The sequence below is a fragment of the Homarus americanus genome, unplaced genomic scaffold (genome assembly GCF_018991925.1).
Source record: "Homarus americanus isolate GMGI-L3 unplaced genomic scaffold, GMGI_Hamer_2.0 scaffold53233, whole genome shotgun sequence".
NCBI classification, from domain to species: domain Eukaryota; kingdom Metazoa; phylum Arthropoda; class Malacostraca; order Decapoda; family Nephropidae; genus Homarus; species Homarus americanus.
The window spans coordinates 975,479-1,003,164 of record NW_024751660.1 but is presented as its reverse complement, the minus strand read 5'-3'; the positions used below and the strand labels follow the sequence as shown (position 1 = coordinate 1,003,164).

Genomic DNA, 27,686 nt, shown 5'->3' with positions numbered 1-27,686 from the left:
ATATGTTAACAAAAGGTAGTAAGACTTTTATGGTGGTGAATGGATTACCAACACCTAATGGTTTTGTTTAAGCATTTCTCTCCTTTCCTCACACTGGGAGTATGAAGTGTACACTTTATGATGTGTTGTTTAATATGAATGTTTTATTGTGGTGTACAGCACAGCACAGCACAGTACTATAGCGTGTCTCTCTCTCTCTCTCCCCCAGGCGGAGTTGTCCCTGCAGGGCGATGACTTCACGCGGCAGATCTGGCACATGTACGCCACCTTCGAGGAGTTCATAGACCACCAGCAGACATCGGGGGAGGGCAGCCCCGCCTCCCGGCCCTCTTCGGGGGCCAACTCCGGCACAGAGGCCCCGCCGCCCCCCGCGCCCAACGGGGGCCTGGGTGCCACCAGCCCCCGGGATGTGTTGAGTAGTCTGGGCACCTCCACCACCACCTCCGCCCACCACTCCAGCGCCGCCTCTACCCGCGTCACCATGGCCGAGGTGGCGCTGCCCCAGGGCATGATGCCCTCCCATCACGCCTCACGCCAACACTCACCCCCCGTGGCGCGCGACGATCTGGCACTGGCGTCGCCCCGCCGCCGACGGCGACCTCGGCGACTTCGTCGTTCAGTGGACAACCCTTTGTTGGACACCATCAGTGCCATCGGTGATGCGGACAGTGACGAAGCGGACCTACTGCCGCCGGCGCCGCCACCATCAGCATCATCGTGCTGGGGGCCGCGCCTCCACCCCGAGGCCGACGTGGTAGGCTACGCCGGTAGTAACAGCGTGGACAGCGGGTACAAGAGCGCCTGCCCCACCCCTGAACTGCCAGACCCCGCCGCCTACCTGGAACACCGTCTAGAGAAGCGCGGCTCCCTTGCCTCCCTCGCCTCCACGGGTTCCTCTTCTGGCAGCGGCAGCGCCTCCAAGCCGCGCATAGCCATGGGCACGCGCGTTATGTCTCGTGTGCCCCGGTCACCCAGCTCCGGGGGAAGCGCCCCCTCCCCCGGTTTACCCCGGAGACCTGGCTCAGACGGTTCCTACTACGAGCTCGACCAGTTGGCGGGGCTAAGGGGTGGCTTACTAGGGTCGCCGCCCCCGCACACCGCCCCTGCGGAGGTCAGAAACCCTGGCTTCACACGGTACTCCCCCCGGGGGTCCCCCGCCCCCCAGCGTAACTCCTCTCCCGGAGGCGCCACCCCACGGGACACCCACGTGTCTCGCCGAGCTGCCTCACCCGCCTCCCCTGAGCGTCGTCCCCGCAGTGCCTCCACGGGGTCTCGCTGTTCCCCCGGCACTCGGGGGCGCCGCCCTCCAGGGGGACTACGTGCTGGGTCACCCCTGCTAGCGTCGACGGGGTCACTACCGAGGGCGTCATCCCCTGGACGGCGGCCGAGGGCGCTCTCCCCCGCCACCCGGGAGGAGTCTCGACCGCCTACCTCCTGGTCCCGCCACTCTTCACCAGGGGTGGCGCCGCCGCCCCGCTCACTGCGCCGCCCACCGTCGCCTATCGTGGGCGGCCACCACGATACCGACCACGACCTGGCACTGTTGGAACGGGAGATCGACGCCCTCTTGTACGGTGACCCCCTGGCGCCGCCCCCCGCCCCTGACTACTACGACCTCGACTCTGAGTTTGCTGCCTGCACCTGCCCCACCGCCTTCACCAGACCCGCGCCCCCAGGTATGTCATCTTCCTTGTGTCTCGCCCTCCCTACAGGTACACCTCTCCTGGTGTGTTATAAACTCATAGGTACAGTACGTGTGTTACCAGGTTCAGTAGCGTCACTAGGCTGGAGGTGTGTAGTACACCGACCTACAGAAGGCTGTGTGTGGTGTTAGGCTATGTGTATATGATCACGGTTTGTACACATGACAAATTGTATGTAAAATACAATAGACTTGTGTAGATAAACGTAAGTTAAGTTGTATGTACTGTACATAGTGTGACGACCACCGTGCAATACCGCCAGATATATCGTAACAAGATAAGCTGACAGTGTTGACATATTAGTGTACAATACTGTGTGTGTGTTGGGAGACGCCAGGTAGAGTGGGGGAATATTAGGCAGGTAAGGGAGGAGGAGGAGGGGGGGGGTGTAGCTTCTTAGTATGCATGGCCAGAATCCCTATACCGGGGTAACACTGTCTTGACCCTCATCTACGTCTCCGTTCCTTACTATCCTTTCCTGCCCCCCCCCATGCTCTTTCTCTCTCACTAAAAGTTCATTATCACATCTACAAGCGGGTCGTATTAAATAATAATAATAATTACGACCACAACTTATTATAATAGTAACAACAACAACAATAATAATAATAATAACAATAATAACAATAATAATAATAATAACAATAATAACAATAATAATAATAACAATAACAATAATAATACATAAATATTCCTTTTGCTCTCTACATAAATTCGTAAATGTACTTTATACTAATACGGGAGAGAGAGAGAGAGAGAAAGAGAGAGAGAGAGAGAGAGAGAGAGAGAGAGAGAGAGAGAGAGAGAGAGAGAGAGAGAGAGAGAGAGAGAGAGAGAGAGAGAGACACCCTCGAGCCCCGCATCACAAGAATGAGGTTGAGTGGTTCACCTTGTGTTTTATTGCCTGCCTTTACTACCGCTACTGCTACTACTACCCTCCTCTTTTGTTGCTGTCTTCCTTCTTTATTACATCCTTACTTCCTTCTTTATTCCTAGCTTCCTTCCTTTTTCATCGCCTCCTTCCTTCCTTCCTTCCTTCCTCCTTTATCCCCTCCTTCCTTCCTTTTTTATTCCACCCTTCCTTCTTCCTTTTATCCCTCCTTCCCCTCTTCTCGTTTGTATTATTAGTGATCTCATTATTCTCTTGTTTTTATTCTCTCCCTCAGCTGTTTGTTTCTTGTCTATAACCCTAATGGTCTTTAGCTTCTTCTTGGCTCTCAACAGCTCCCTCCATCCTCTCCCTCCCACAACAGTACCAGCCTCCATCACTTCCTCCCTCCCTCCTTCATCACTCCATCTCTCCTCCCACAACAGTACCAGCCCTCCATCACTTCCTTCTCCCCTCTTCACTACTCCATCTCTCCCCTCCCACAACAGTACCAGCCTCCCCTTCCTCCCTCCCTCCCTCCATCACTCCCCCTCCCCTCCCACAACAGTACCATCCCTTCCATCACTTCCTCCTCCCTCCCTTCATCACTCCATCTCTCCTCCCCACAACAGTACCAGCCCTCCATCCCTCCTCCTCCCACAACAACACCTCACCTCCCCTCCATCACTCCATCTCTCCCTCCCACAACAGTACCAGCCCTCCATCACTTCCTCCCTCCCTCTCCCCTCCATCACTCCATCTCTCCCTCCCACAACAGCACCAGCTCCTCCATCCTTCCTCCTCCCACTCCCTTCATCACTCCTCCATCTCTCATTCCTCCACAACAGTACAGCCCTCTCCATCCCTCCCTCCCCACAACACTACCATCCCTTCCCTCATCACTCCATCTCCTCCCACAACAGTACTAGGCCTCATCCTTCCTCCTCCTCAATAACAGCAGGCCCCAGCCCCCATCATCCCCTTCTCCCTCCCACAACAGTACCAGGCCAGCCGTCCCTCCCCTGACTGTTTGGCCCAGCGAGCCCTGGGAGAGAGAGAGAGAGAGAGAGAGAGAGAGAGAGAGAGAGAGAGAGAGAGAGAGAGAGAGAGAGAGAGAGAGAGAGAGAGAGAGAGAGAGAGAGAGAGAGAGAGAGAGAGAGAGAGAGAGAGAGAGAGCCAATAACTGTGCCAAAGTATGCAAGAGGGTGATCACAAGTTGCAAATAATAGCACATACAACTTTCTTATTTTTCAATTTGGTGGAAACTTTAGGAACTTTGGGGGAAAATATTCTCAAAAAAGCTTCGAGGCGAAAATAGGAAGGAAAAAAAATCTGTGGACAATTTTAGGAAAAGTATTGAGGAAATTTCTAGGAAAGAGATGGAAAATATTATAAGATTTGTTGAGAATATTGAAAGACGCAAATGACTGGATTAAATCACCGTTACTGGATTAAATCACCGTTAATGGATTAAATCACCGTTATTGGATTAAATCACCGTTACTGGATTAAATCACCGTTATTTCACCTTCATTCTTCAATATACAAAGATACAGGAATTACAGAGGAATAATTAATGATTCTATTTCCTTCACTATCTACCTTATGAATAAATGTATTAGTAAATGAATAAATGAATACATAAATAAATGACAGTGACTGACTGGCAGGAATATATGACTGGAGGAATGAATGAATGAGTGAATGAATGGATGAATGAATGAATGAGTGAATGGATGAATGGATGAATGAATGAATGAGTGAATGGATGAATGAATGAATGAATGAATGAATGAATGAAAGAATGAATGAATGATTGAATGAATGAATGAATGAATGAATGAATAATTGTTTGACATGAAATTAATGAAAAAAAAATCAGTGAGTGAATAAATGTTTGAAATTACAAATATATGAATAAGTGAATAAGGAGTAAATGAATAAATAAAATGACTACACGAGAGAACACATACGCGAACAGTAGGTATTTTGGCCGCTAAAAATTTCAGTTTAGTTACATTTTTTTTTTGGTGGTTTTTTGGCGCACAACTACCTGGAATATTGGTACATCTGCCTTACTAGAATCTCCACTTGTTTAGTTTTATATTTTTGGCGAGCATTATACTGAAGAGTGGAGGCGGGTTGGTTGGTAGTGTTGTCTGTTTGGCGCGCACACACACACACACACACACACACACACACACACTTGTCCCTTGAGGTAATGATGATGATGATGATGATGACCCTGATGGCCACTGTTGGATGATGACACCTTTCCATAGTAATGACGATGATGATGATAGTGATGATGAGGGCCACGAGGGTGATGATAGATAGACCGTCCAAGTGCTGGTCAAGACGGCAGAGACTAGATCATGTTTAGTTCTCTTTTAGTTAACTGTGTCGTTGACCCCAGACAGAAATAGGTCATCCTAGGTCATCTTCTAGGTATCACCTTATACCACACGCTTCATGCCCAGTTCTTCAGAGAAACCTAGTGATTAGCGCCCCTCCTGCTGCACTGCACCCTCCCCTGCTGCACCCCTCCCCCTGCTGCACCCCTTCCCCTGCTCACTCCACACCTACCTGGTCTACCACTGTTTCACCTGCTGGGCTTCGACTGTCCTTCTTCCCCGACATGTCCTGCTTCTGACCAGCTGTTATTCCTGTGGCCTGTAGCTGCCCCGCAAGTCGCCTGTGACCTGCTGCTGTTATGACCTGCTGCTCTTGCATTACTACTGGCCTGCCGCTGATCTGCAACTGACACGCGCCAGACCTTCATTTGGTGGTGGTGGTGAAGGAGGAGGAGGCGGCGTGCCACATTCCACGTGTGAGAGACAAAAGTATTTGGCGGCCGAGGATTAACGCTCCTCACCCCCTCACTTTAATGACTCTCTTCTTCCTTCCTCCTGGGCTTAATATTTTATTTTTACAATTTGTCCCGCGAGGGGGCTAGTTTATTGGGCACCCCCTTGCATCCTGTACAAGGTGAAGCGTAAAAGCGTTTACAGCGCCTCCTGACTTCCTACCCTCCCTCCTGACCTCCAACAACGCCCTCCTGACCTCCAACAACGCCCTCCTGGCTCCCTACTCCTCCCTCTTGGCCTCCTCTTCCCTGTCACCCTCATGACACTCTCCCTCCTTGACACTTACCACCGCTCGACACTTTTTCGCCACTTGACACACCCTTTCTGACACTCGCCACTTGACACACCCTTTCTGACACTCGCCACTTGACACACTCTCCCTACCACTTGACACACAGGTGTAGGGGAGGGCGGGAAGATCCTAAAACCAATATGGTGGAGGCACCGTAAATCATATGCAGTATCTCTTACCTGACCCACCACCCCGCTCCTCAGGTATTCAGGCCAAGCAGCCCACCCCGCCCACCATCACACCCACCACTACCCCGCCCATTATCACACCCACCACTACCCCGCCCATTATCACACCCACAAGCCCACCATCACACCCTGCTGTAGGAGACCAGTGAAGGCGCTGACGGAGACAAAGTGAAGACGAGGAACCTGCCACCATAACACTGTGTGGGTCAGATTAGGTCATGTCAGGTCATCTGTACCTTCACCCCTGAACCATCCCCGCGACTGACCCCTGTTTCTTGCCACCCAGATGACCTTGCATGCCATCCAAATGACCCCACAGTCCATCCAAATGAGCACACATGCCATCCAAATGACTTGACATGCCACCAGCTCCCTGCAGATTCTTCTTGACCACATAAGAACATAAGAAAGTAATGAGTCTGCAATAGGCCGGTTGGCCTGTGCATGGCAGCTCCTGTCGAGAGTTACTACCACTCTCTATCATCCATGAATCTATCTAGCCTCCTTTTAAAACTTTCCAGAGTTCCCGCACTTACTACAAAGTTGCTAAGCTTGTTCCACTCGTCCACCGCCCTATTTGTGAACCAGTTCCTTCCTATCTCCCTCCTTAACCTAAACTTATCCAACTTAAATCCGTTGCTCCGAGTCCTATCCTGCTCGGATATTATAAGAACTTTATCTATATCCCCTTTATTGATTCCTTTCACCCACTTAAATACTTCTATCATATCTCCCCGCACTCTTCGTCTTTCTAGGGAATGTAAGTTAAGTTTCTTTAGCCTATCTTGAAATGGAAGGTTTCTAAGTCCCGGAATCATTTTCGTCATTCTTCGCTGCACCGACACGTGTTGGTCAGCTTACGGAGCCGCAACAAGGTGACGATCAGTTTATAGACGCTTACGATTGTTTGATTCTTATAGATAACCAGACATAAGATTGATTAGCTCCCCAACTTATTTCACTTTATGTTTAACCAATCACCTTAACGAACACTCAATCCTATCCTATCCTTAACCTAGCATACATTAATGGATTATTAGCAGAATGGTCAAAAAGTTCTCTCAGTCAGTCAGTGAGTCATTGGTGTTCATAGTGTTCCCTGGCGCAGCTAAGGAAGAAAGACCAAAAAGGTCAATGTTTACACTCGCGGTCCCTGGAGACAAGACGACCACAAAAACCAGGTTAAGGCTGAGAGAGGGAGATGTGCCATAATGGTGGGGCAGGTAGCTACATGGTCTGGCGGTGAAAGCCTCTCGTAAAACACAAATGTAACCGTGACAAAACATCAACTGCTGCAACTCTCAGATTTTTCGCGCGTAGTTTTCCGCCAAAATAGAATCTGACTTTTTTTGTTTTTGTTTCTTTGGCGCGGCATTTATCCGCCAATATTAATACGGGTTTCAGGTTTTGACGTATAATTTTCCTCCAATATTAGTGTCCAGCCACAGGTTTTGACAGTCTTAGTCCAGTAAAACTCTAGAGTCTAGAGGCTCTTTGGCGTCCAATTATCCAGCAACACTTCTCAGGTTTTGGTGGATAGTTTCCCGCCAATATTGGATCCACGGAGTCGTCCCCACAAGGCATCTTCTTCGTCTTTCCTCCTTCAGGCAGTTTGAGCTAATTCACTCTTGTGGTTTACCCAGTTATGTATTGACCATTGTAAGTCCCCGTCAGCCCGGTAGTGTTGTGACGAGCTGGGGAGTTACTGCTAGTCGTCTTCCCTGTAAACCACGACAACAGCCACGACCATCTACACTTAATTATGCAGTAATGATATCTTTAGGTTAGGTTAGTTTGGGTTAGGTAAGGGTGGTTAGGTTAGGTTAGGTTAGGTTAGGTTAGGTAAGGGTGGTTAGGTTAGGTTAGGTAAGGGTGGTTAGGTAAGGGTGGTTAGGTTAGGTTGCCAGCCAGTCTGCCCAGTCCCAGTCCAGCCAGTCTGCCCAGTCTGCCCCAGGCCCACACACATGCTGCTGGCCCAGGCCTGTGCTGCACAGGTCAACAAAGGCTGCTGCCTGTGTCAGTGCTGGCTGTGCTGTGCTGTGCTGCTGGGTTAGGTTAGGTAAGGGTGGTTAGGTTAGGTTAGGTAAGGGTGGTTAGGTTAGGTTAGGTAAGGGTGGTTAATTTTAGGTTGAAATAAGCTGGGGGGATTAATGGTCAGGTAATCCGGATATTTCTTAAGATGAAACCAATTTGTTTTTAATACCTGCACGAGGAGGGATGTGGGTTACGTCCTTATTGCTGCCACCAGGGTTGTAGGTTTATGTGTGTTGTGTGTAAGCTGAGTAACTCTTGTGGTCACACACACACACACACACACACACACACACACACACACACACACACACACACACACACACACAACCCAAGCATAGCACAACTGGTAAAAATTAATGCAAAGAAAATAGTTCATGTAAACGAAATCTAATGGAGAGACCATTTTAGGGGGAGGCCAACTCTGAGAAAACCCCTAATTATAGGACCAATTTATGTGGTCATTTAAGGAAGGCAGAACAAAACCCAAAGGAACACAGATGTTGGTGGTTGAGATTTCCACCTCCAAAAATGTTTTGATAACTCAAAGGAGAGGAAAGCACAGTATGTGAAGGATTAGTTTGGTGGGGAGGTTAATATTGTTTGTTGGGGGGGGGGGTTGGGGGGTGAATTTGGGAAGGGATAATATTTTGGCGTTTTTTCGGCCTTTTTTAGATGATCTGGTCTTATTTTAACATCCTTTTGTCCTTATCTTGGGGCTTTTTTAACCAGATTATGACGAACATTACCTCTCTTTGGCACTTTATTTATGCCTATTCATTAAAATCACCAAATAACTTTACACTGGGTAATAATATAATCAACACAGACAGCGCAGGTATACAAACACTTTACCCAGACAATTCAGGTATACAATGTACACAAACGATGCAGGTATACAAACAATGGCAAACAATAAGTCAATTCAACCAAGGATAACCTTCCCCTCTCCCAAAAGATAACAACCAAAGAGTTATCACAGGTACATGGATGACAACAGAGGAATAAACAAGATAGAGGATTAGATTGAATGAATTGGAGTCTCTTTGGTGTTTATACAATAGGAATGAGGTTGTAGAGGGTTTGGATGCCTTTATGGAGGATCTGATTATCTATCCACATAGCCTTAGTAACCCTATACCCCTTTAGTGACGAAAGGGTATAAGGCATAATGTGTGTATTTTTGTATCTCTCTCTCTCTCTCTCCACCCACCCCCCCCCTCAGACTCCCGACGTAAGAAACAACGAGTTATCCACCAATACTTACATTTACCACAAGTACCTACTGTTACCTTTATCTTATATAATTGTTGTAGAAATATTCACTTAAGCTCCGGATCTCAATATCTTCTGAACTCTTAATTCTGTTTTACCAATTTTCTACATGGACTTATTGTAGATACACCCTAACGCCCACACACACACTCCCACGCCCACTATGACCCGCAGAGCCCCAGAAGCGACCACCACGCCCACACACTCCCACGCCCACCATGGCCCGCAGAGCCCCCAAGGCAAACTGGTAATGACTCGCTTCATATTCCTGTAAATTACCTGCCAGTCTTTTCCTGCCCACGCTCTCACCCACACTTTCATCCGCGCCCGTAGCCATGCCTTCATGCACGCCCACACCCATGCCCTGATCCACTCTTTCATTCACAACCAATACCCACGCCCACATCAGCACCCACACGCTGCAATATTACACAGATTTCCTTAACCTAAACATTCAGAAGACACGAAAAAACAAATAAGAACAACAAATAAAAATAAGAAAATAAAAAATCTCATTAACTAATAATTTATATCAACTGTCACGAAGTAATGACTAAGTGTTTATGTTAACCATTAAACCTGTAAGTCACTGTACCTCACTATAACAACAACAACAACAGGGCAGTGACTATAACAACAACAACAACAACAACAGGGCAGTGACTCTAACAACAGGGCAGTAACAACAACAACAACAGGGCAGTAACAACAACAACAACAGGGCAGCAGTAACTCTAACAATAGTAAGGTGCAACTTAACAACAGGGCAGTAACTCTAACAACAGGCAGTAAACAACAACAATGAACAGGGCAGTAACTCTGTCAACAGGGCAGTAACTTCTAACAACAGGGCAGTAACTTCTACCAACAGGGCAAAAACTCTAACAACAGGGTACAGTAACTCTAACAGGGCAGTAACAACAACAACAGGGCAGTAACTCTAACAACAGGGCAGTAACAACAACAGGGCAGTAACTCTAACAACAGGGCAGTAACTTCAACAACAGGGCAGTAACAACAACAACAGGGCAGTAACTCTTAAACAACAGGGCAGTAACAACAACAGGCAGTAACTCTAACAACAGGGCAGTAACTCTAACAACAGGGCAGTAACTATAACAACAGGGCAGTAACTCTAACAACAGGGCAGTAACTCTAACAACAGGGCAGTAACAACAACAGGGCAGTAACTCTAAATAACAGGGCAGTAACTATAACAACAGGGCAGTAACTATAACAACAGGGCAGTAACTATAACAACAGGGCAGTAAATAAATAACAGGGCAGTAACTTCTCTAACAACAGGGCAGTAACTATAACAACAGGGCAGTAATTGCAACAACAGGGCAGTACTGTAATAACAACAACAGGGCAGTAACTATAAATAAACAGGGCAGTAACTATAATGCTAGCAGTAACTATAACAACAGGGCAGTAACTCTAACAACAGGACAGTAACTCTAACAACAGGCAGTAACAACAACAGGGCAGTAACTCTAACAACAGGGCAGTAACTCTAATAACAGGGCAGTAACTTAACAACAGGGCAGTAAATAACAACAATAACAGGGCAGTAAATAAATAACAACAGGTGCAATAACAACAACAACAACAGGGCAGTGACTATAACAACAACAACAACAACAACAGGGCAGTGACTCTAACAACAGGGCAGTAACAACAACAACAACAGGGCAGTAACTCTAACAACAGGGCAGTAACAACAACAACAACAGAGCAGTAACAACAACAACAACAGGGCAGTAACTCTAACAACAGGGCAGTAACTCTAACAACAGGGCAGTAACTCTAACAACAGGGCAGTAACTCTAACAACAGGGCAGTAACAACAACAACAACAACAGGGCAGTAACTCTAACAGGGCAGTAACTCTAACAACAGGGCAGTAACAACAACGGTACAGTAGTCAGCACTAATGAGGGGCAGGTAGTAATTAACGATATTAATCACCTGTACTGTAATCACCGCTAATATTGTTTTCACTTCCTCGTATATATGTCTACAGGTATACATGCATATATACATACCCTGTACACATATATATGTATCCGGTGTATATATAAACAAAATGTATATGTATAGATTAAGCCTAGGTTGTAATTTTATTTATGTATACATGGACCTGTATAAGTATATATGTAAAGTATACATATTTAACGTAGCTTTTTATAATCATACATTAATACTGATACAGTCCTAAATAAACACATCTGTATACATACACATTAACACAGCCTTATCAATACAGCAAAATACACTACACAAATATACACAAGTCATACACCGAGAAGAAAATATATACAGTATAGTGAAGCTTTGGTCAGTATAACATGATGGATGGCGAGTATACAAAAAGATGTGTATGAAGAACGGTGCATAAGCAGGTGTAGTACATGTGTATTGTTGGATATAAGGAGGAGAGAGAGAGAGAGAGAGAGAGAGAGAGAGAGAGAGAGAGAGAGAGAGAGAGAGAGAGAGAGAGAGTATGTAAATAAGACAATGCTCGACCATTTGCGGTGGTGGACGTAACTCATCCCAGCAACTGTGTTATTATCTCTCTCTCTTACTGCCTCTCTTGCTGCCTCTCTTGCTGCCTCTCTTGCTGCCTCTCTTGCAGTAGGGTGTGTGAGGAGTGGAGGGTGTGTGAGTGTATCAGGATGTAGAGTGTGAGAACGTGGGGGGTGTATGGGAGCGAGTGTAGGGGGTGTAAGAGGGGGGGGGTTGTGTAGGGGTGTGGAGGGGGTGGGTGTGGGGAGGAGTTGCCAATTACTGTTTTATATTATAGTTAAAATCCTCTACTATCACCACATCACCTATGTCTGTCTCATTATAGATGTCAATATTATTATGGTTATCAACAACTATATCCGACATAATTATACTAACGTCTTCTCCTCCATATAATTTATTTAACATAATCTAAAGGACCTATATGATTATCCTAACTAATGTATGTGTGTGTGTGTGTGTGTGTGTGGTTCCCTGCTGCACTAGTCCACCCGGGCGTGAACAGGTACCTAAATGTACAGTTGTGGAAGTTAAGTGGATCGAGTTCAGTGCCGGGGTCGATGTTTGCTCAATAAACTGTGTGATGTATCCAATGGGCTTTAACCTCGTCTAACCCTTAACCAGTATAGACTAAAACTATATATTTAACCTCTTTTAAGAATTCAACGTAATATAGTTTAAGAGTTTTCGTTATGTAGTGAAATATTCTGGACATTATGAGGTGGTAAATGTTTTATATATATATATATACTGTTATGTTTGTTTATAACAGTCACGGACGAATAGCCACTCATACTTTCAAACTGACCTTTACCGAATTTAAAGCATACTCCAGTGGATATATCCTAGCATCCTTCAGTGGATATATCCTAGCATACTCCAGTGGATATTTCCTAGCATCCTCCAGTGGATATATCCTAGCATCCTTCAGCGGATATATCCTAGCATCCTCCAGTGGATATATCCTAGCATCCTCCAGTGGATATATCCTAGCATCCTCCAGTGGATATATCCTAGCATCCTCCAGTGGATATATCCTAGCATCCTCCAGTGGATATATCCTAGCATCCTCCAGTGGATATATATCCTAGCATCCTCCAGTGGATATATCCTAGCATCCTCCAGTGGATATATCCTAGCACCTCCAGTGATATTTCCTAGCATCCTCCAGTGGATATATCCTAGCATCCTCCAGTGGATATATCCTAGCATCCTCCAGTGGATATATCCTACATCCTCCAGTGGATATTTCAGCATCCTCCAGGTGGCAGCATCCTAGCATCCTCCAGTGGATATATCCTAGCATCCTCCAGTGGATATATCCTAGCATCCTCCAGTGATATCCTAGCATCCTCCGTGGATATATCCTCAGCATCCTCCAGGATATATCCTAGCATCCTCCAGTGGATATATCCTAGCATCCTCCAGTGGATATATCCTAGCATCCTCCAGTGGATATATCCAGCATCCTTCAGTGGATATATCTAGCATTCCAGTGGATATATATCCTAGCATCCTCCAGTGGATATATCCTAGCATCCTCCAGTGGATATATCCTAGCATCCTCCAGTGGATATATCCTAGCATCCTCCAGTGGATATATCCTAGCATCCTTCAGTGGATATATCGTCAGGAAATGGTTAAACTGGCGTCTATAATTATGATAATTTAAAACAAGTTATCATTTATCTAAAAGGGAGGACGAAGGAAGGAGGGAGAGGAGGAGGAGGGATATGGAGAGGGAGGGTAGGAGTCGTAGAGAGAGAGGGGAGGTGGGATATGGAGGGGAGGGTAGGAGTCGTAGAGAGAGGAGGAGTGGGATATGGAGAGGAGGGTAGGAGTCGTAGAGAGAGAGGGGAAGGAGGGGATATAGAGGGAGGAGGGAGTCGAGAGAGGAGAGGGGAGGAGGATATGAGAGGAGGTAGGAGTCGTAGAGAGAGATGGGGAGGAGGGGATAGAGAGGAGGGTAGGAGTCAGAGAGAGGAGGAGGAGGATATGGAGAGGGAGGGTAGGAGTCAGAGAGAGGGGGAGGAGGGATATGGAGAGGGAGGAGGGAGTCGTAGAGAGAGGAGGAGGAGGGATATGGAGAGGGAGGGTAGGAGTCAGAGAGAGAGAGGGGGAGGAGGGATGGAGAGGGGAGGGTAGGAGTCGTAGAGAGGAGAAGGGATATGGAGAGGGAGGGGAGTCAGAGAGAGAGAGGGGTAGGAGGGATATGGAGAGGGAGGGTAGGAGTCGTAGAGAGAGAGGGGAAGGTAGGGTAATCACAAGTATGCTCTTATACCATAAATTATATCTACAGCATACCAGGGCGCCGTGCGCTATGTGTGTGTGTGTGTGTGTGTGTGTGTGTGTGTGTGTGTGTGTGTGTGTGTGTGTGTGTGTGTGTGTGTGTGTGTGTGGTGTACTTTCGCCATAGTCTAGGGCGTACACGATGACACACAGAGGAATGTTAGAATCTGAAAGAGAGAGAGAGAGAGAGAGAGAGAGAGAGAGAGAGAGAGATATCATTAGCTCACACCCCTCCACCTCCACAGGCAAGTCCATAAGCTTCCCTCCACCTGTTCCCTCCGCCTGTTCCCTCCGCCTGTTCCCTCCACCTGTTCCCTCCACCTGTTCCCTCCGCCTGTTCCCTCCACCTGTTCCCTCCGCCTGTTCCCTCCACCTGCTAATGTTCCCTCCACGTGTGTTATCCCTACTTGGGTCTAATTCACTCGTCCATAGGCCTACCTGACCTATGTCCCTAGGCCCAACCCAGGACGACTGGGGTTAGGTGGGTAAAAGAGGTAGATGGGCTAATGGGTAAGGGTTAAGGTTGAATTAAGGGGTAAGAGTGGGTTAAGGGGTGTGGGTTAAGGGTAAGTGTGGGTTAAGGGGCAAGTGGGGTAAAGGGTAAGGGTGGGTTATGGGGGTAGTAAGGGGTTAAGGCAAGTGTGGGTAAGGGTAAGTGTGGTAAAGGGCAAGGGTGAGTTATGGGGGTAAGGATGAGTTATGGGGGTAAGGATGAGTTATGGGGTAAGGGTGGGTATAAGGGCGGGGATGGTTAAGGGGAGGGCGGGGAGGGTTAAGGGTTTATGGTATAACTCATCTCCCTTGATTTAGCTGTCCGGGTTAAATGGAGAGTTATCAATATGGTCGACCTAATTATCCTCGGGAATGTTTGTGGCTGTGGTGACCTCAGACTCTCTCAGAAGAAAATGAATACGCTAACACACACATATAGTGTAAGGTGCGTTGTATAATAATAATAATAATAATAATAATAATAATAATAAAAATAACAAAACCATAATAGTAATACACATAATAATAATAATGTGTGTGTGTAAAAAAAGAGAGAGAGAGAGAGAGAGAGAGAGAGAGAGAGAGAGAGAGAGAGAGAGAGAGAGAGAGAGAGAATATTTAATCAAGGGACTTAAATGCCTCTTCCAAAACACTCTGTCTCCCTTTACTGAGGCGAATGAGACGAAATTAACACTGGTTATTACACACTGGTCTCGGTAGTCTTATTTAGTCCCTTTAACTAAGAATAAAATAAAACTAATCACTATATGGTGGAATGGACCTGTGTGTCTGTGTTGATATGCTGTACGTATTTTGTGTCGTATTTTAAATTCTTATTCACGTATTTATGATAAAAAAAAATTATCTCGGAGAATCCTGTAAGATTCTTTCATTTTCTATCCTGTATCTCCCAGTTTTATTCTTTTTATCTCATCTCTTTCTCTCGCGTTTATCCCATCTTCTGTCTGTCTGTCTGTCTGTCTCACATGTTGCTAAGTATAGGTGTCTGGGTGAGGGGTGAGGGGGTTGGCCAGGCCGGAGACACGCCTAATTGTCCACACATTTGTTACTCATCCGGTAATGAGAATTATACATTCCTGCCCCGTGTTGAGGTCTGGCACTAATTTATTCCGACCCGTCCCTCGTCACAGACCAGATGTGTTTTGATTTATTCGTCTCTTTCACTTGTCCTGATTTGTATCGTAGGAATTCTTCTGCGTCTGATGTTCGGTTTTTTATTTGATTTTTTGGAGGTTAAGATCGTTTATTGTTTGAGTGATGGTCGTATGTGTTTAATTATTTATTGTTTGAGTGATAGTAGTGTGATTTTAGATAGTTTATTGTTTGAGTGATAGTCGAGTGTTTTTTAAATCGTTTATAGTTTGAGTGATAGTCGTGTGATTTTGGATAGTTTATAGTTTGAGCGATGGTAGAGCGTATGTTTTTTTACAGTCAGATTGATGGTAGCGAGTACTTAGATTAGATCGTTTATGCACTGAATGACGGCAATATGCTTTTAGATCGTTTATAGTTTAAGCGATTCATCGTATCTTGAAGCATCAACATATGATTTCGCATTTGTCACTCCGCATGTAAGCATTGCAACACTTATTTATTTCTTTATATTTCAAGAAATTCATCTTATAAATTTAATGGAATATTTATTAACTGATAGGTCTATATACCCAAATTTTATCTTTAAAATATGAATGAGAAGAAAACAGACCTTCAGCGGCGGTGTCCAGGTGGCCCCGAAATATGTCAAATTTCCGGCTCCTGGGCGATCATCAGGTCATTGACGCTTTGCCGTTTTTATTTCGCGAGAGTTTCCAAAAGTGAGTGAAGCGGCCAGCGAACCATCAAGTCCACCGCCTCGCTAAATTGGATTGTTGAAGCGCAGCCACCTTGACTCTCGCCACGTCTCTACCTTAAAGAACGCTGCTACTGTGGTGATGGTGGTGGTGGTGGTGGTGGTGGTGGTGGTGGTGGTGTGTGGGGTGATGGTGGTGGTGGTGGTGGTGGTGGTGGTGGTGGTAGTGATTTTTCATAATTGCACTGATGGTGATTAATGTGGTAGTAGTGGTAGCAGTGGTCGTGGTAATGTGGTGGTGGTATTAATGTTGGTTGTTGTTCCAGTAGTACAGTAATAGTGGTAGTAGTGGTGATGGTGGTTGTGGCGTAAATATAGTTGTGACGTGGTTGTGATACATAATGATTGTAGCTGTACTATTGATTGTTGTTGTTGTCACCGCAGGGATATTGTGGTAGTGGTGGTGGTAGTATTTCATATACATTAGTTAGTGGTAGGATGTTTTTCTGAGCATTATTGATGTTTTTATTAAAGTTTTTTTTGCTGGTAAAGATGTTCTTGACAACACTGACGATGTTTCAACAGTATTACCAGCTCCTGCACCAGACCCCAGCCTATACCGCCATCAAGGGAGTAATCTGGTGGCAAGAGAAATGGAGGCGCGATAATCACAGTACCACATAATTACTCCATTAAGCGTTACGTCACGCATTTGGGGTCCCGTATCAGGTGTGATGTGATGGTACTGGGAACTCCCCGACGTCACCAGGACCCATCACAACCGCGTAGGCAAGAAACCCTTTAAAAGTCTTCATTAATTAGATCAAGTCAGCAAACTGTGAAAGGTTTGTGTTGGTGTGAGGATTATCTTGTTGTTGTTACCACTACTACTACTATTTTGTACTACTACTACTACAACAACTACAACAACTACGCAACGACCAATACTAGTACTGCTGTAATCCAAGCTTCCTGAATCATAGCTGGAGACGAAAACTTATCGGATATCACTTTTATTTTACTTTACGTCATACCTGGATTAGATTATGCTTTTAGTATCACTCAGGTGAATAATTAACTGCAGGTGCTGTGTCCCGAACGATTCATACCCACAAGGCATCGCTCAGAGGTTGATGGACAAGGCAGGGAGTAACCACGACGGTACACTGTGCTGTGAAACGTGTCTCTAGCAGGAGCTAATATCACCCACCTTTTATATCTCATAATCTGGGTACGGAATCTCTGTCTAAAGCAGTTGTAGCTTCATGTCTCTTTATGTAAGTGAGGTTAAGGATGTGTTCTGGTTAGGTTAGGTTAGGTTAGGTTAGGTTAGCTGTGCCCTTCCGTCTCCAGTTTAGGAAGGGATCAACAGTGTGTATACAGTATGTTGTATGGTCTTCGAGTAAAGGAAAAATTCAATGTACTCACTTAACCTTATGAGAATCCATCCATCACTAAGTAAGGGAACCAGTCATATAGCCTCCCATAACGTAGGAACTAGAGCATCATATCTTAACCCTTTGAGGACTATGATTTAAACTATTGTCCTCAAAGGGTTAAATCATCGTCCTCAAAGAGTTAAATCTTCGTCCTCAAAGGGTTAAATCTTCGTCCTCAAAGGGTTAAATCATCGTCCTCAAAGGGTTAAATCATCGTCCTCAAAGGGTTAAATCATCGTTCTCAAAGGGTTAAATCATCGTCCTCAAAGGGTTAAATCTTCGTCCTCAAAGGGTTAAATCATCGTCCTCAAAGGGTTAAATTCGTCCTCAAAGGGTTAAATCATCGTCCTCAAAGGGTTAAATCATCGTCCTCAAAGGGTTAAATCATCGTTCTCAAAGGGTTAAATCTTCGTCCTCAAAGGGTTAAATCATCGTCCTCAAAGGGTTAAATCATCGTCCTCAAAGGTTAATCATCGTCCTCAAAGGGGTCAACTCAACTTAGATGGACAAATGATATATATATATATATATATATATATATATATATATATATATATATATATATATATATATATATATATATATATATATATATATATATATATATATTCTCACGACTCCGGTTAAGGGAAAAAATAACACGTGAATCTCTGAGGCTCGGAACCTGTGTCTTATAAATGTCTCCAGCGACCACTACCGCTCAGCCAGGCGCTACAACCTGAGGGCCAGGGGCAGGTTAGTGAGTTTTTAGAACCCGGAGTTAAGTGAAGGCGCCTCCACCTATCTGATTATGTCAAGGAGGATCAAGTTAAAGGCCTATTGGGAATTGTGTGTGTGTGTGTGTGTGTGTGACATGGAATTTGGACACGGAACTTGACACGGGACTTGCAGAACCATAACATCAACAGGCCACCAGATGAATCCTTTAGGACACGGAGATGACATGGCTGGACACGGTGATTAAAGGCAGACTGGACATAGCACATCTGAGACACGTGGGCAGCAGAAACATGAGGAAATAAAACAGTGGGAGATAGATAGGGAGGAGAGATGGTAGGAGAGATAGGGAGGGGAGATAGGGGAGGGAGATAGTAGGAGAGAGGGAGGAGATATAGTAGGAGAGATAGGAGGGGATATAGTAGGAGAGATAGGGAGGAGAGATGGTAGGAGAGATAGGAGGGGATATAGTAGGAGAGACAGGGAGGGGAGATAGTAGGAGAGATAGGAGGGGATATAGTAGGAGAGACAGGAGGGAGATAGGAGGGGAGATAGTAGGAGAGATAGGAGGAGATATAGTAGGAGAGATAGGAGGGATATAGTAGGAGAGATAGGAGGAGAGATGGTAGGAGAGATAGGAGGATATAGTAGGAGAGACAGGGAGGGATATAGTAGGAGAGATAGGAGGAGAGATGGTAGGAGAGATAGGAGGGGAGATAGGAGGGAGATAGTAGGAGAGATAGGAGGAGATATAGTAGGAGATAGGAGGATATGTAGGAGAGATAGGAGGGATATAGTAGGAGAGATAGGAGGAGAGATGGTAGGAGAGATAGGGAGGGATAGTGGAGAGACAGGAGGAGATAGTAGATAGTAGGAGAGATAGGAGGAGATAGTAGGGAGAGATAGGGAGGATATAGTAGAGAGATAGGAGGAGATAGTAGGAGAGATAGGAGGAGATAGTAGGAGAGATACAGGAGGAGATGTAGAGATAGGAGGAGATAGGAGGGAGATATAGGAGAGATAGGGAGGAGATAGTAGGAGAGATAGGAGGGATAGTAGAGAGATAGGAGGGAGATAGTAGGAGAGATAGGGAGGGAGATAGTAGAGAGATAGGGAGGGAGATAGTAGAGAGATAGTAGGAGAGATAGGGAGGGAGATAGTAGGAGAGATAGGAGGGGAGATAGTAGGAGAGATAGGAGGGGGAGATAGGAGAGATAGGGAGGGAGATAGTAGGAGAGATAGGAGGGGAGATAGTAGGAGAGATAGGAGGATATAGGAGAGATAGGGAGGGGAGATAGTAGGAGAGATAGGAGGGAGATAGTAGGAGAGAAGGAGGGAGATAGTAGGAGAGATAGAGTAGCCACACAGAATAAAGGTCTGGGGAGAGGGAAGGAGAGGTAGAGATTTGGGGTTGATTGGGAAGAGATGAAGATGATGAAAAGGAGGAGGAAGGAGAAGAAGAATGGGAAGTGGTGGTAGGTCAGAAGATTGTGGTAGTGGTTGTTGTTGTGGTGGTGGTGGTGGTAGTAGTGGTGGTGGGGGTGGTGATGGTGGTGGTGGGGTGGGTGGTGGTGGTGGGGGCAGGTGGTGGTGGTGGTGGTGGTGGTTGTGGTGGTGATGACTGTGGTGGTGGTGGTGGGGGTAGTGGTGGTGGTGGTGGTGGTGGTGGTGGTGGTGGTGGTGGTGGTGGTGGTGGTGGTGGTGGTGGGGGTGGTGGGTGGTGGTGGTGGTGGGGGAGTGGTGGTGGTGGGGGGTGGTGGGGGTGGTGATGGTGGTGGTGGATGGCTGTGGTGGTGGTGGTGGGGGTGGTGGTGGTGGTGGTGGTGGTGGTGGTGGTGGGGGGTGGTGGTGGGGGGTGGTGATGGTTGTGTGGTGGTGGATGGCTGTGGTGGTGGTGGTGGGGGGCAGTGGTGGTGGTGGTGGTGGTGGTGGTGGTGGGGGGTGATGGTTGTGGTGGTGGTGGTGGTGGTGGGGGGTGGTGGTGGTGGTGGGGGGGGAATGGTGGTGGTGGGGGGGTAGTGGTGGTGGTGGTGGTGGGGGGGTGGTGATGTTGTGGTGGTGGTGGGGGTGGTGGTGGTGGTGGTGGTGGTGGTGGTGGTGGTGGTGGTGGTGGTGGTGATGGTTGTGGTGGTGGTGGTGGGGGTAGTGGTGGTGGTGGTGGGGGTGGTGGTGGGGGTGGTGGTGGTGGTGTGGAGGGTGGTGGTGGTGGTGGGGGTGGTGGTGGTGGTGGGGTGGAGGTGGTGGTGGTGGTGGGGGGGTAGTGGGTGGTGGTGGTGGTGGTGGTGGTTGTGGTGGTGGTGGTGGTGGTGGTGGGGGTGGTGTTGGTGGTGGGTGGGGGGTGGGTGGGTGTGGTGGGGTGGTGGTGGTGGGGTGGTGGTGGTGGTGGCGGTGGTAGTGGTGGTGGTGGTGGTGGGTGGTGGTGGTGGCGGTGGTGGTAAACAGAGAGTAAAGTACCTGACACTAACATTATCAGCTGATTGCCATGCACCCTATCACCTACCTGAAGGGAGGCAGGACAGGTGTGAAGGAACATCAGGTTAGGTTAGGTTATCCAGTCACCTGTGAATCCTCAACCATTCTAAGCCAACCATCCTCTTTCGTTCATAACACACAAAGATACAGTTTATCCAACAATTTCAGATCAAATACAGGATTCAGGTATAAATTACAGGTACAGTATTCCCCGTGGTGACTGTATCGTGATGGTGGTACGTAACAGGTACAGAGTTACAATAAATATAGAATAACAAATTCACAAATGTTATTCAGTAATACCAGAACAAGAACGGATTTCACACGTATCTGGCAACGCTGACCTAACTTGACTTCCTCGTCTCGTTTTCTGCGGTGGTGGTGTGGTGTGTGTGTGTGTGTGTGTGTGTGTGGTTGTGTGTGTGTGTGTGTGTGTGTGTTTGTGTGTGTGTGTGTGTTTGTGTGTGTGTGTGTGTGTGTCAATCTGTGTGAAGTGTCATAGTGTAAGTAAGTGGTGCCATAGTGTGTCAAGTGGTGTTAGAGTGTGTTAAGTGGTGTCACAGTGTGTTAATTAGTGTCAAAGTGCAGGTTACGTAACGTGGTGAGATAAAGGTGTCATTTTATAAGTTAAGAGGTGTCACATTATATAATAAGTAGCGTCACAGTTTACTTAAGTGTCAAGCTAGTTAGACCTAGGTTAAGTATTGCCAAGTGCATGTAAGTGGTGTCAGATGAACATTAATATACAAAAGTACTTTATTAACAGTCATTTAAGTATATAAGTCTGTTAAGTAATTTGTAGATCACTTTACGAGAAATAAATGTATCTTAAAAACACTTATCTATAATCTCTTAAGTAACACTGACTATTACTTATTGGTTTTTACAGCTATAAATTGTAAATATTATAAGTAGTTATTTTTTTACAAGTATTCCTATTTCTTGTAGGTATAATCATTTTTTTCTTTCTGCTTTTATTTATTCTGTCGTCTTTAACAATTATTCAATGTCAATCTTTATCAATTACTCTATGCCATCTGTATCAATTATCTTAGTGGTAAGAATAACCAATTAATATCTATTGAGTTGAGGGGATCCTGTACTACTGTATATAATTCTTTATCACTAACACTAAAAACTTAACTTAATGTAATCTCATCCTCTATAAACATAAAGGATTATAAATAGGTTCTCGAGTTCACACACACAAAGGTTCGTATGCTATATAGATTTTCCGGCCTAAAAAACAAAATACAAACGCATAACTAAAAACATAAAAAACATAAACGCTTCAAAAAACATAAACGCATCAAAAAATCATAAACGCGTAAAAAAAAAAACATTACAAAACAAAAACACATGAAAAAATGCATAAAACAAAACGCATCTGTTATTCAACGTACGAACCTTTATAAAGAACTTTTGAAGAACGAGATCCGATTCTACTAACCCTCTGTAGACTTTACTAACAAAAAAAAAACTGTCTTTTTCTCTTCCTCGCCTGCCGCTGCTAAAGGATCCGTAAACAGGTAGGCTTAAGTCGTTGGTAGTGGCTTCCAATCCTCTTCTACTTAGGCTCAGCACCAGGGAGGGGAGGATCAAGGTGGTGTTTACTCCTCTAACCCCCGACTCTCCTCTGGTGCCTATATCCTCACTACTACACTATACCATGCTTGGCTGGCTTTAGTAGGTCAGGAGAGTAGCCCCCTCAGAGGTGTGTACGACTGTTAATCCACCGGGCTCTGTTTCTCCAGGTAATACAAGGATATATTTCACCTAAGGTTATTTTCCTTAAGGATATATTTCACTATTTTTCCCGGGTATTTTTCTACGTAATATTTCACCTATGGTATATGTTACCTGGAGTATATTTCACTTATATACTTCCCTTCCGGTAGAGTTGACCGTAAGTAAAGGTCATCTAATTATCTAATCAGACTAGTTAATCCAATATGGTCAGTGATTTAAGTAGGGAGAACCTCTGACCTATTAGTACTTAGCGTTGAGACACAAGTAAGTCAAGTTTAACAAAGTTGTAGGGTTAGTTCACCTGACGATTAGCCCCACAGCTTAGTTCACCTGACGATTATTATGTTGTCTTAGTTCCTGTGTGTTCATAAGAGTTAAAAATGTTCAGAAATTTTGACAATGTTCAGATTCCTTAATAAATGTTCAACGTACATTTTAAGATCACTAGCTGAACTATCTACAAAAAAATAATAAATAAATAAAATAAATAAATATTGAAGTGGTAACCGTGGTAACATGATCTTATTACCACCATGCTATTGTACTATTCCAGATGATACTAAATGTTACATAATACTTCCTTGAGATAAATGTATAGTATATATCAGGTGCAGCTCAGGTTCTCAGCCATGTTAATATTGTTATTATTATCCACTCTGTATCTGTGTTTTTCTGGCTAAATAAACTGTCCAATTCAATTCAATCTATCACTAGCTGAACTATCTATCACTAGCTGAACTATCTATCACTATCTGAACTATCCGTCACTAGCCGGACTATCCGTCACTAGCTGGACTATCCATCACTCGGCCATGGCAGCGTTTGTCCCGTGTATGTACCACCAACTCTTAAGCCCTACTGAGATGTGGCTAAGTCAGATTATCCTGTGTTTGTTGCGGCTTGTGTGGGTAGGGGAGAGGAGGGGGTGGGGGAGAGAGGGGGTGGGGAGGAGGGGTGGAGAGGGAGAGGAGGGGTGGGGAGAGGAGGGGGGGGGAGAGGAGAGGATAGGGGGTGGGGGAGAGGAAGGGGGTGGGGAGAGGAGGGGGGTGGGAGAGGCAGGGGGTGGGGGAAGAGGAGGGGTGGGAGAGGTGTGTCAGGGTGAGGAAAGGGTGAGGGGTGGGTACCATCAGGGAGACAGGCCCTCCCTCCCCACATATACAGGAGCCTCAGCCTCACACCTCCATACCCATACACTCTGACCGCTAGCTGCCCTTACTGGTGGAGAGGAGGGGGGAGGAGAGGGGAATAGGGGGAGAGGGAGAACAGGGGGAGGGTGAATTAGTGGTCATGGTCAGGACAATCCTGTGATGGACCTTGGAGGGGGGAGGTAATGGAACCGAGGGGAGAGGGAAGGGGGGTAGGGAGGGAGGGAGGAGGGGAGGGGAGAGGCACGTGTCTTGGGGGAGAAAGGGAGGGGGGAGGATGAGAGACAAAAGTTGGGTAGGAGGGGTATCATGGATCTGGGGAGGGGAGGGGTAACAGAAATAGCAAGTAATGGATACGAAGGAGGGGTGAAGGAGGAAGAGATGGAGTAAGGAGCCGGTGGAGGAAAGAGTGAGGTAGAGAAGGAGGAGGTAGAGAGGTAGTGGTGGAGGTAGAGAGGTAGTGGTGGAGGTAGAGAGGTAGTGGTGAGAGGTAGTGGTGGAGGTAGAGAGGTAGTGGTGAGAGGTAGTGGTGGAGGTAGAGAGGTAGTGGTGAGAGGTAGTGGTGGAGGTAGAGGTAGTGGTGGAGGTAGAGAGGTAGTAGGATGGACGGTAACTGTAGACGGGGGGGGGGCAGATGACCGTAGACCATAAAACATACTAATTAGTCTCCTTCGTTAACTTGGGGAAAATGATGTACAGTTGCGAACAAAATTCTCTGAACACTTGATAATATCTGGTATCTACTAATGGTTGTTACACTGGTCTATATCTACAGTACTAACACTTCTTTTCATCACACATTATGTCAGAACCACAAAACGGACAAAAACAAATTTATTCCTTAATACGAAGAAAAATCGGAGAAAATACTTTAAAATTCCAATGGCCGTCACCTAACGATTCTCAGGTAGTGTACTTACAGCCCAGACACTGTCCAGTATCCGGGGAGTTTTGTCCGCGACTGTACACAAACACACCTGTATCGAGCATAATTCTACCCACTCACTGAGCATAACATTATTGTTAGTGGTAAATAGTGAGGCGCCACTTAGTAAACACTATCACTATTAATGAACCCAAGGTATGCTAGTTCAGTGCTTAAGGCAGTATGACACTGTTAGGACTGACTCAAAGGTTAAGACTGAGTTAGGTTGTGTTAGGTCCGAGTCAGACTATGTTAGGAGTTTGTTAAGATTGTATCAAGACCGAGTTAGACTGTGCTAGGACTGAATTAGTGTACAGTATAGTTGAGACAGTCTGTGTTAGGCTGTCCTAGGTGAATTCCATCAGTGCAAGGTTGTGTTAAAGTGAAGAATAATAATCGGTGGACCCAGCTACCCATCCAAGCTCCCGCGGTCAGTCGGTCACGCCTTGGCCACAATACTGAGCCAGGTTAGGTTAGGCTTGTCTCTCCAATAGTCCTCTCCCCCGTTACCTCTACAGTACAGGGTGGGGTGCGTACAACTCTGCTTGACTTAAAACTAAACCACGAAAACAACATCTAAAGCTCCCATGATATTTACACCGAGACTCTACCAGTTAACGTTCACTTTGTACCAGATAACTCGAAAGATATTCATTCATGAAGTATAATTACCATACAAGTTTATAATTGGCTCAGCAGGAATATAGACAATGAGGTATACAGTTCAGCATGTGACCGCCCTCAGGGATAATGGTCTTCCGGTTTCGTTTAGGGGATGACCGCTAGGTGTATGTCACTAACACAGTAATACAGGATGCTGTAATGCGGTGATACAGTAACAGTGTTAAAGCAGCATTACATGAAGTAGTGTTACAGTAAGTACAGTGAGTGTTACAGCGGTGTTACAGGGAGTGGTGTGTTACAGCCATACAACAATACAGGAAGCCACAGACAGGCGCCCGGGGTAGTGTTGTTACAATAAATGTGTGTAGGAGAGACCAAGCAGACGGCAGTGTTGGTCTACTCGGTGAGGCGACCAACCTCTGGTGAGACAGTGAAGGAAGATGTTATGTAGTGTACTGTACAGCAGTTGGAGGTTGTGTGGTATATACTGTAGAGCTGTTAAGAGAATACCAGTGTAGGGTGTTATACAACTGTAGTGTGGCAGGTGTAGTACTGTCATAGTAATAATGTATGTGTGTATACTCTAAGGTATACTGTAGTGTTATTATACAAGTGACCATATACTAACACCATGTTCTCCTGACCACCACAGGGATGACAGTGGGTCTGACAGTCTGCTGCTCAGCCAGTGACGGGGCCGGGGGGAGCAGCGCGCCCCTGTGCCCCCCCGGCTGCGTCCCCCGGGTGCAGGCGCCGCAGTGCTCGGCGGGCGTGGCGCGGTGTGTGCTGGCCGTCCTCGACGACCTCCACTGCCGCTCCGTCGCCCGACCTCTCTCACTAGACGGCCGCAGCCTCTCCAGCGACGCGCGTGAGGCGCTCGGGGCCTCGCGTCTCCCCCTGCACGACCTCCGACGACACAAGCACCACCACCTCGACGACACCACCTCCGAGTCCTCGTATGACAGCGCCTCTGACTATCACCTGTATGAGGAGATACTGTACGAGGCCACCATTTCTCCCAGGCCCTCTGACACCCTCCCTCCCCCACTGCCTGCCAGGCCGCCACACCTCTTCAGGAACAGCGCTGTGCAGCAACAACCCCAGGAGTCACAGCCGCAGAAACAGCAACAGTCACGACATCAGCATTCTCGACCCCAGCAGCCGTTGCCTGTACAGCGCCGCCAACCACCAGAAGTACAAACCCAACAACCACATAATAAACAAGCGGTGCACCACGGACAGACGCCCGAGAAACAGACACACAACACACACACACTGCTACAACAGCCTTCACAGTGTCAGACTCGTACCAAACCAACTCCTCCTCCGAAGCCTCCGAAACCACAAAGATCTGTGCAGTCGCCGGGAGTCAAACCTGTACCTCCACTCAAGCCTGCGACAAGTCCTCCCTCAGCCCCAATGACCACCCCCAAAATCAGCCTTACAGCCTCGTCCCCTGTGGCGGCGACACAGGCCCAGGGCAGCCCATCACAGCAGCAGCAGCAACAAGAGGGGGCTGCAGTACTCAAACCCACAACCAATAAACCAAAGCAGCGTAGTAACCTCTACTCCATCTTCAGAGATCGTGACCACCGGCGCTGTCTCTCCGCCTCCCTGCAGCAAGAGTATCAGCAAGACTTTCAACAAGAATTCATCGGGGAGCAGCAGCAGCAACAACAGCAGCAGCAACACGCAGGTAAGGCCGCGGTAACTGCCAGCAGTTGCTCGTCGCTTGCCGGGGCTGAGGACGACTACGGGTTCAAAGTGGTGCCTCATGTTGTGTGAGGGACGACACAAGGCTCACCAGCAGAACAGAGATAACAGCTCCTTGTTGTCCCAGGCGAAGAGAACCTCTATCAGATGTCTCCTGGAGAGGTGTGTGTGTGTGTGTGTGTGCAACAAGGTTCAGGGATTATATGTGTAAGAGAACCACTAGTAAGAGAACCCCACATATGATGGTTCTTGGCCTAGTGTGTGTATATGAACCATCTGGCCTCGTGTGTGTATATGAACCATCTGGCCGGCCACAGGGAGGATGACAGGTGGTGTGATGAGGAGTGCCAGCTGAGAGACGCGACTCCCCGTCGAGTACTGTAGCTCGCACCAGCTGACTCACTGCCCGGGAAGACGCCCAGGGGCGTGGCAATGCTTCCCCGATCACCAAGGTGCTTCATATCACTCTTGAACTAGAGGGATAATTCTCATACGTACAGTGAAGATAAAAACTTTGTGTAGAAGTAAGGAAGAAAACCACCATTCACCCTCAGTGTA

The 27,686-nt window shown here is 46.7% G+C and overlaps 1 protein-coding gene across 1 annotated transcript; it reads left to right on the top strand.

The window, feature by feature from the left end:
• Window positions 1-213: 213 nt before the first annotated feature.
• On the top strand, window positions 214-26,224 carry LOC121854781 (nascent polypeptide-associated complex subunit alpha, muscle-specific form-like). The gene is made up of 3 exons (XM_042349557.1): window positions 214-1,676; window positions 22,489-22,501; window positions 26,068-26,224. The coding sequence occupies exons 1-3, from the start codon at window positions 257-259 to the stop codon at window positions 26,105-26,107; spliced, it is 1,473 nt and encodes a 490-aa protein (XP_042205491.1). The 5' UTR covers window positions 214-256; the 3' UTR covers window positions 26,108-26,224.
• The last annotated feature ends 1,462 nt before the right edge of the window (window positions 26,225-27,686 follow it).

Excerpts from the sequence above, each read along its gene's own strand:
- LOC121854781 (XM_042349557.1), top strand. The coding sequence starts at position 257 with ATGTACGCCACCTTCGAGGAGTTCATAGACCACCAGCAGACATCGGGG.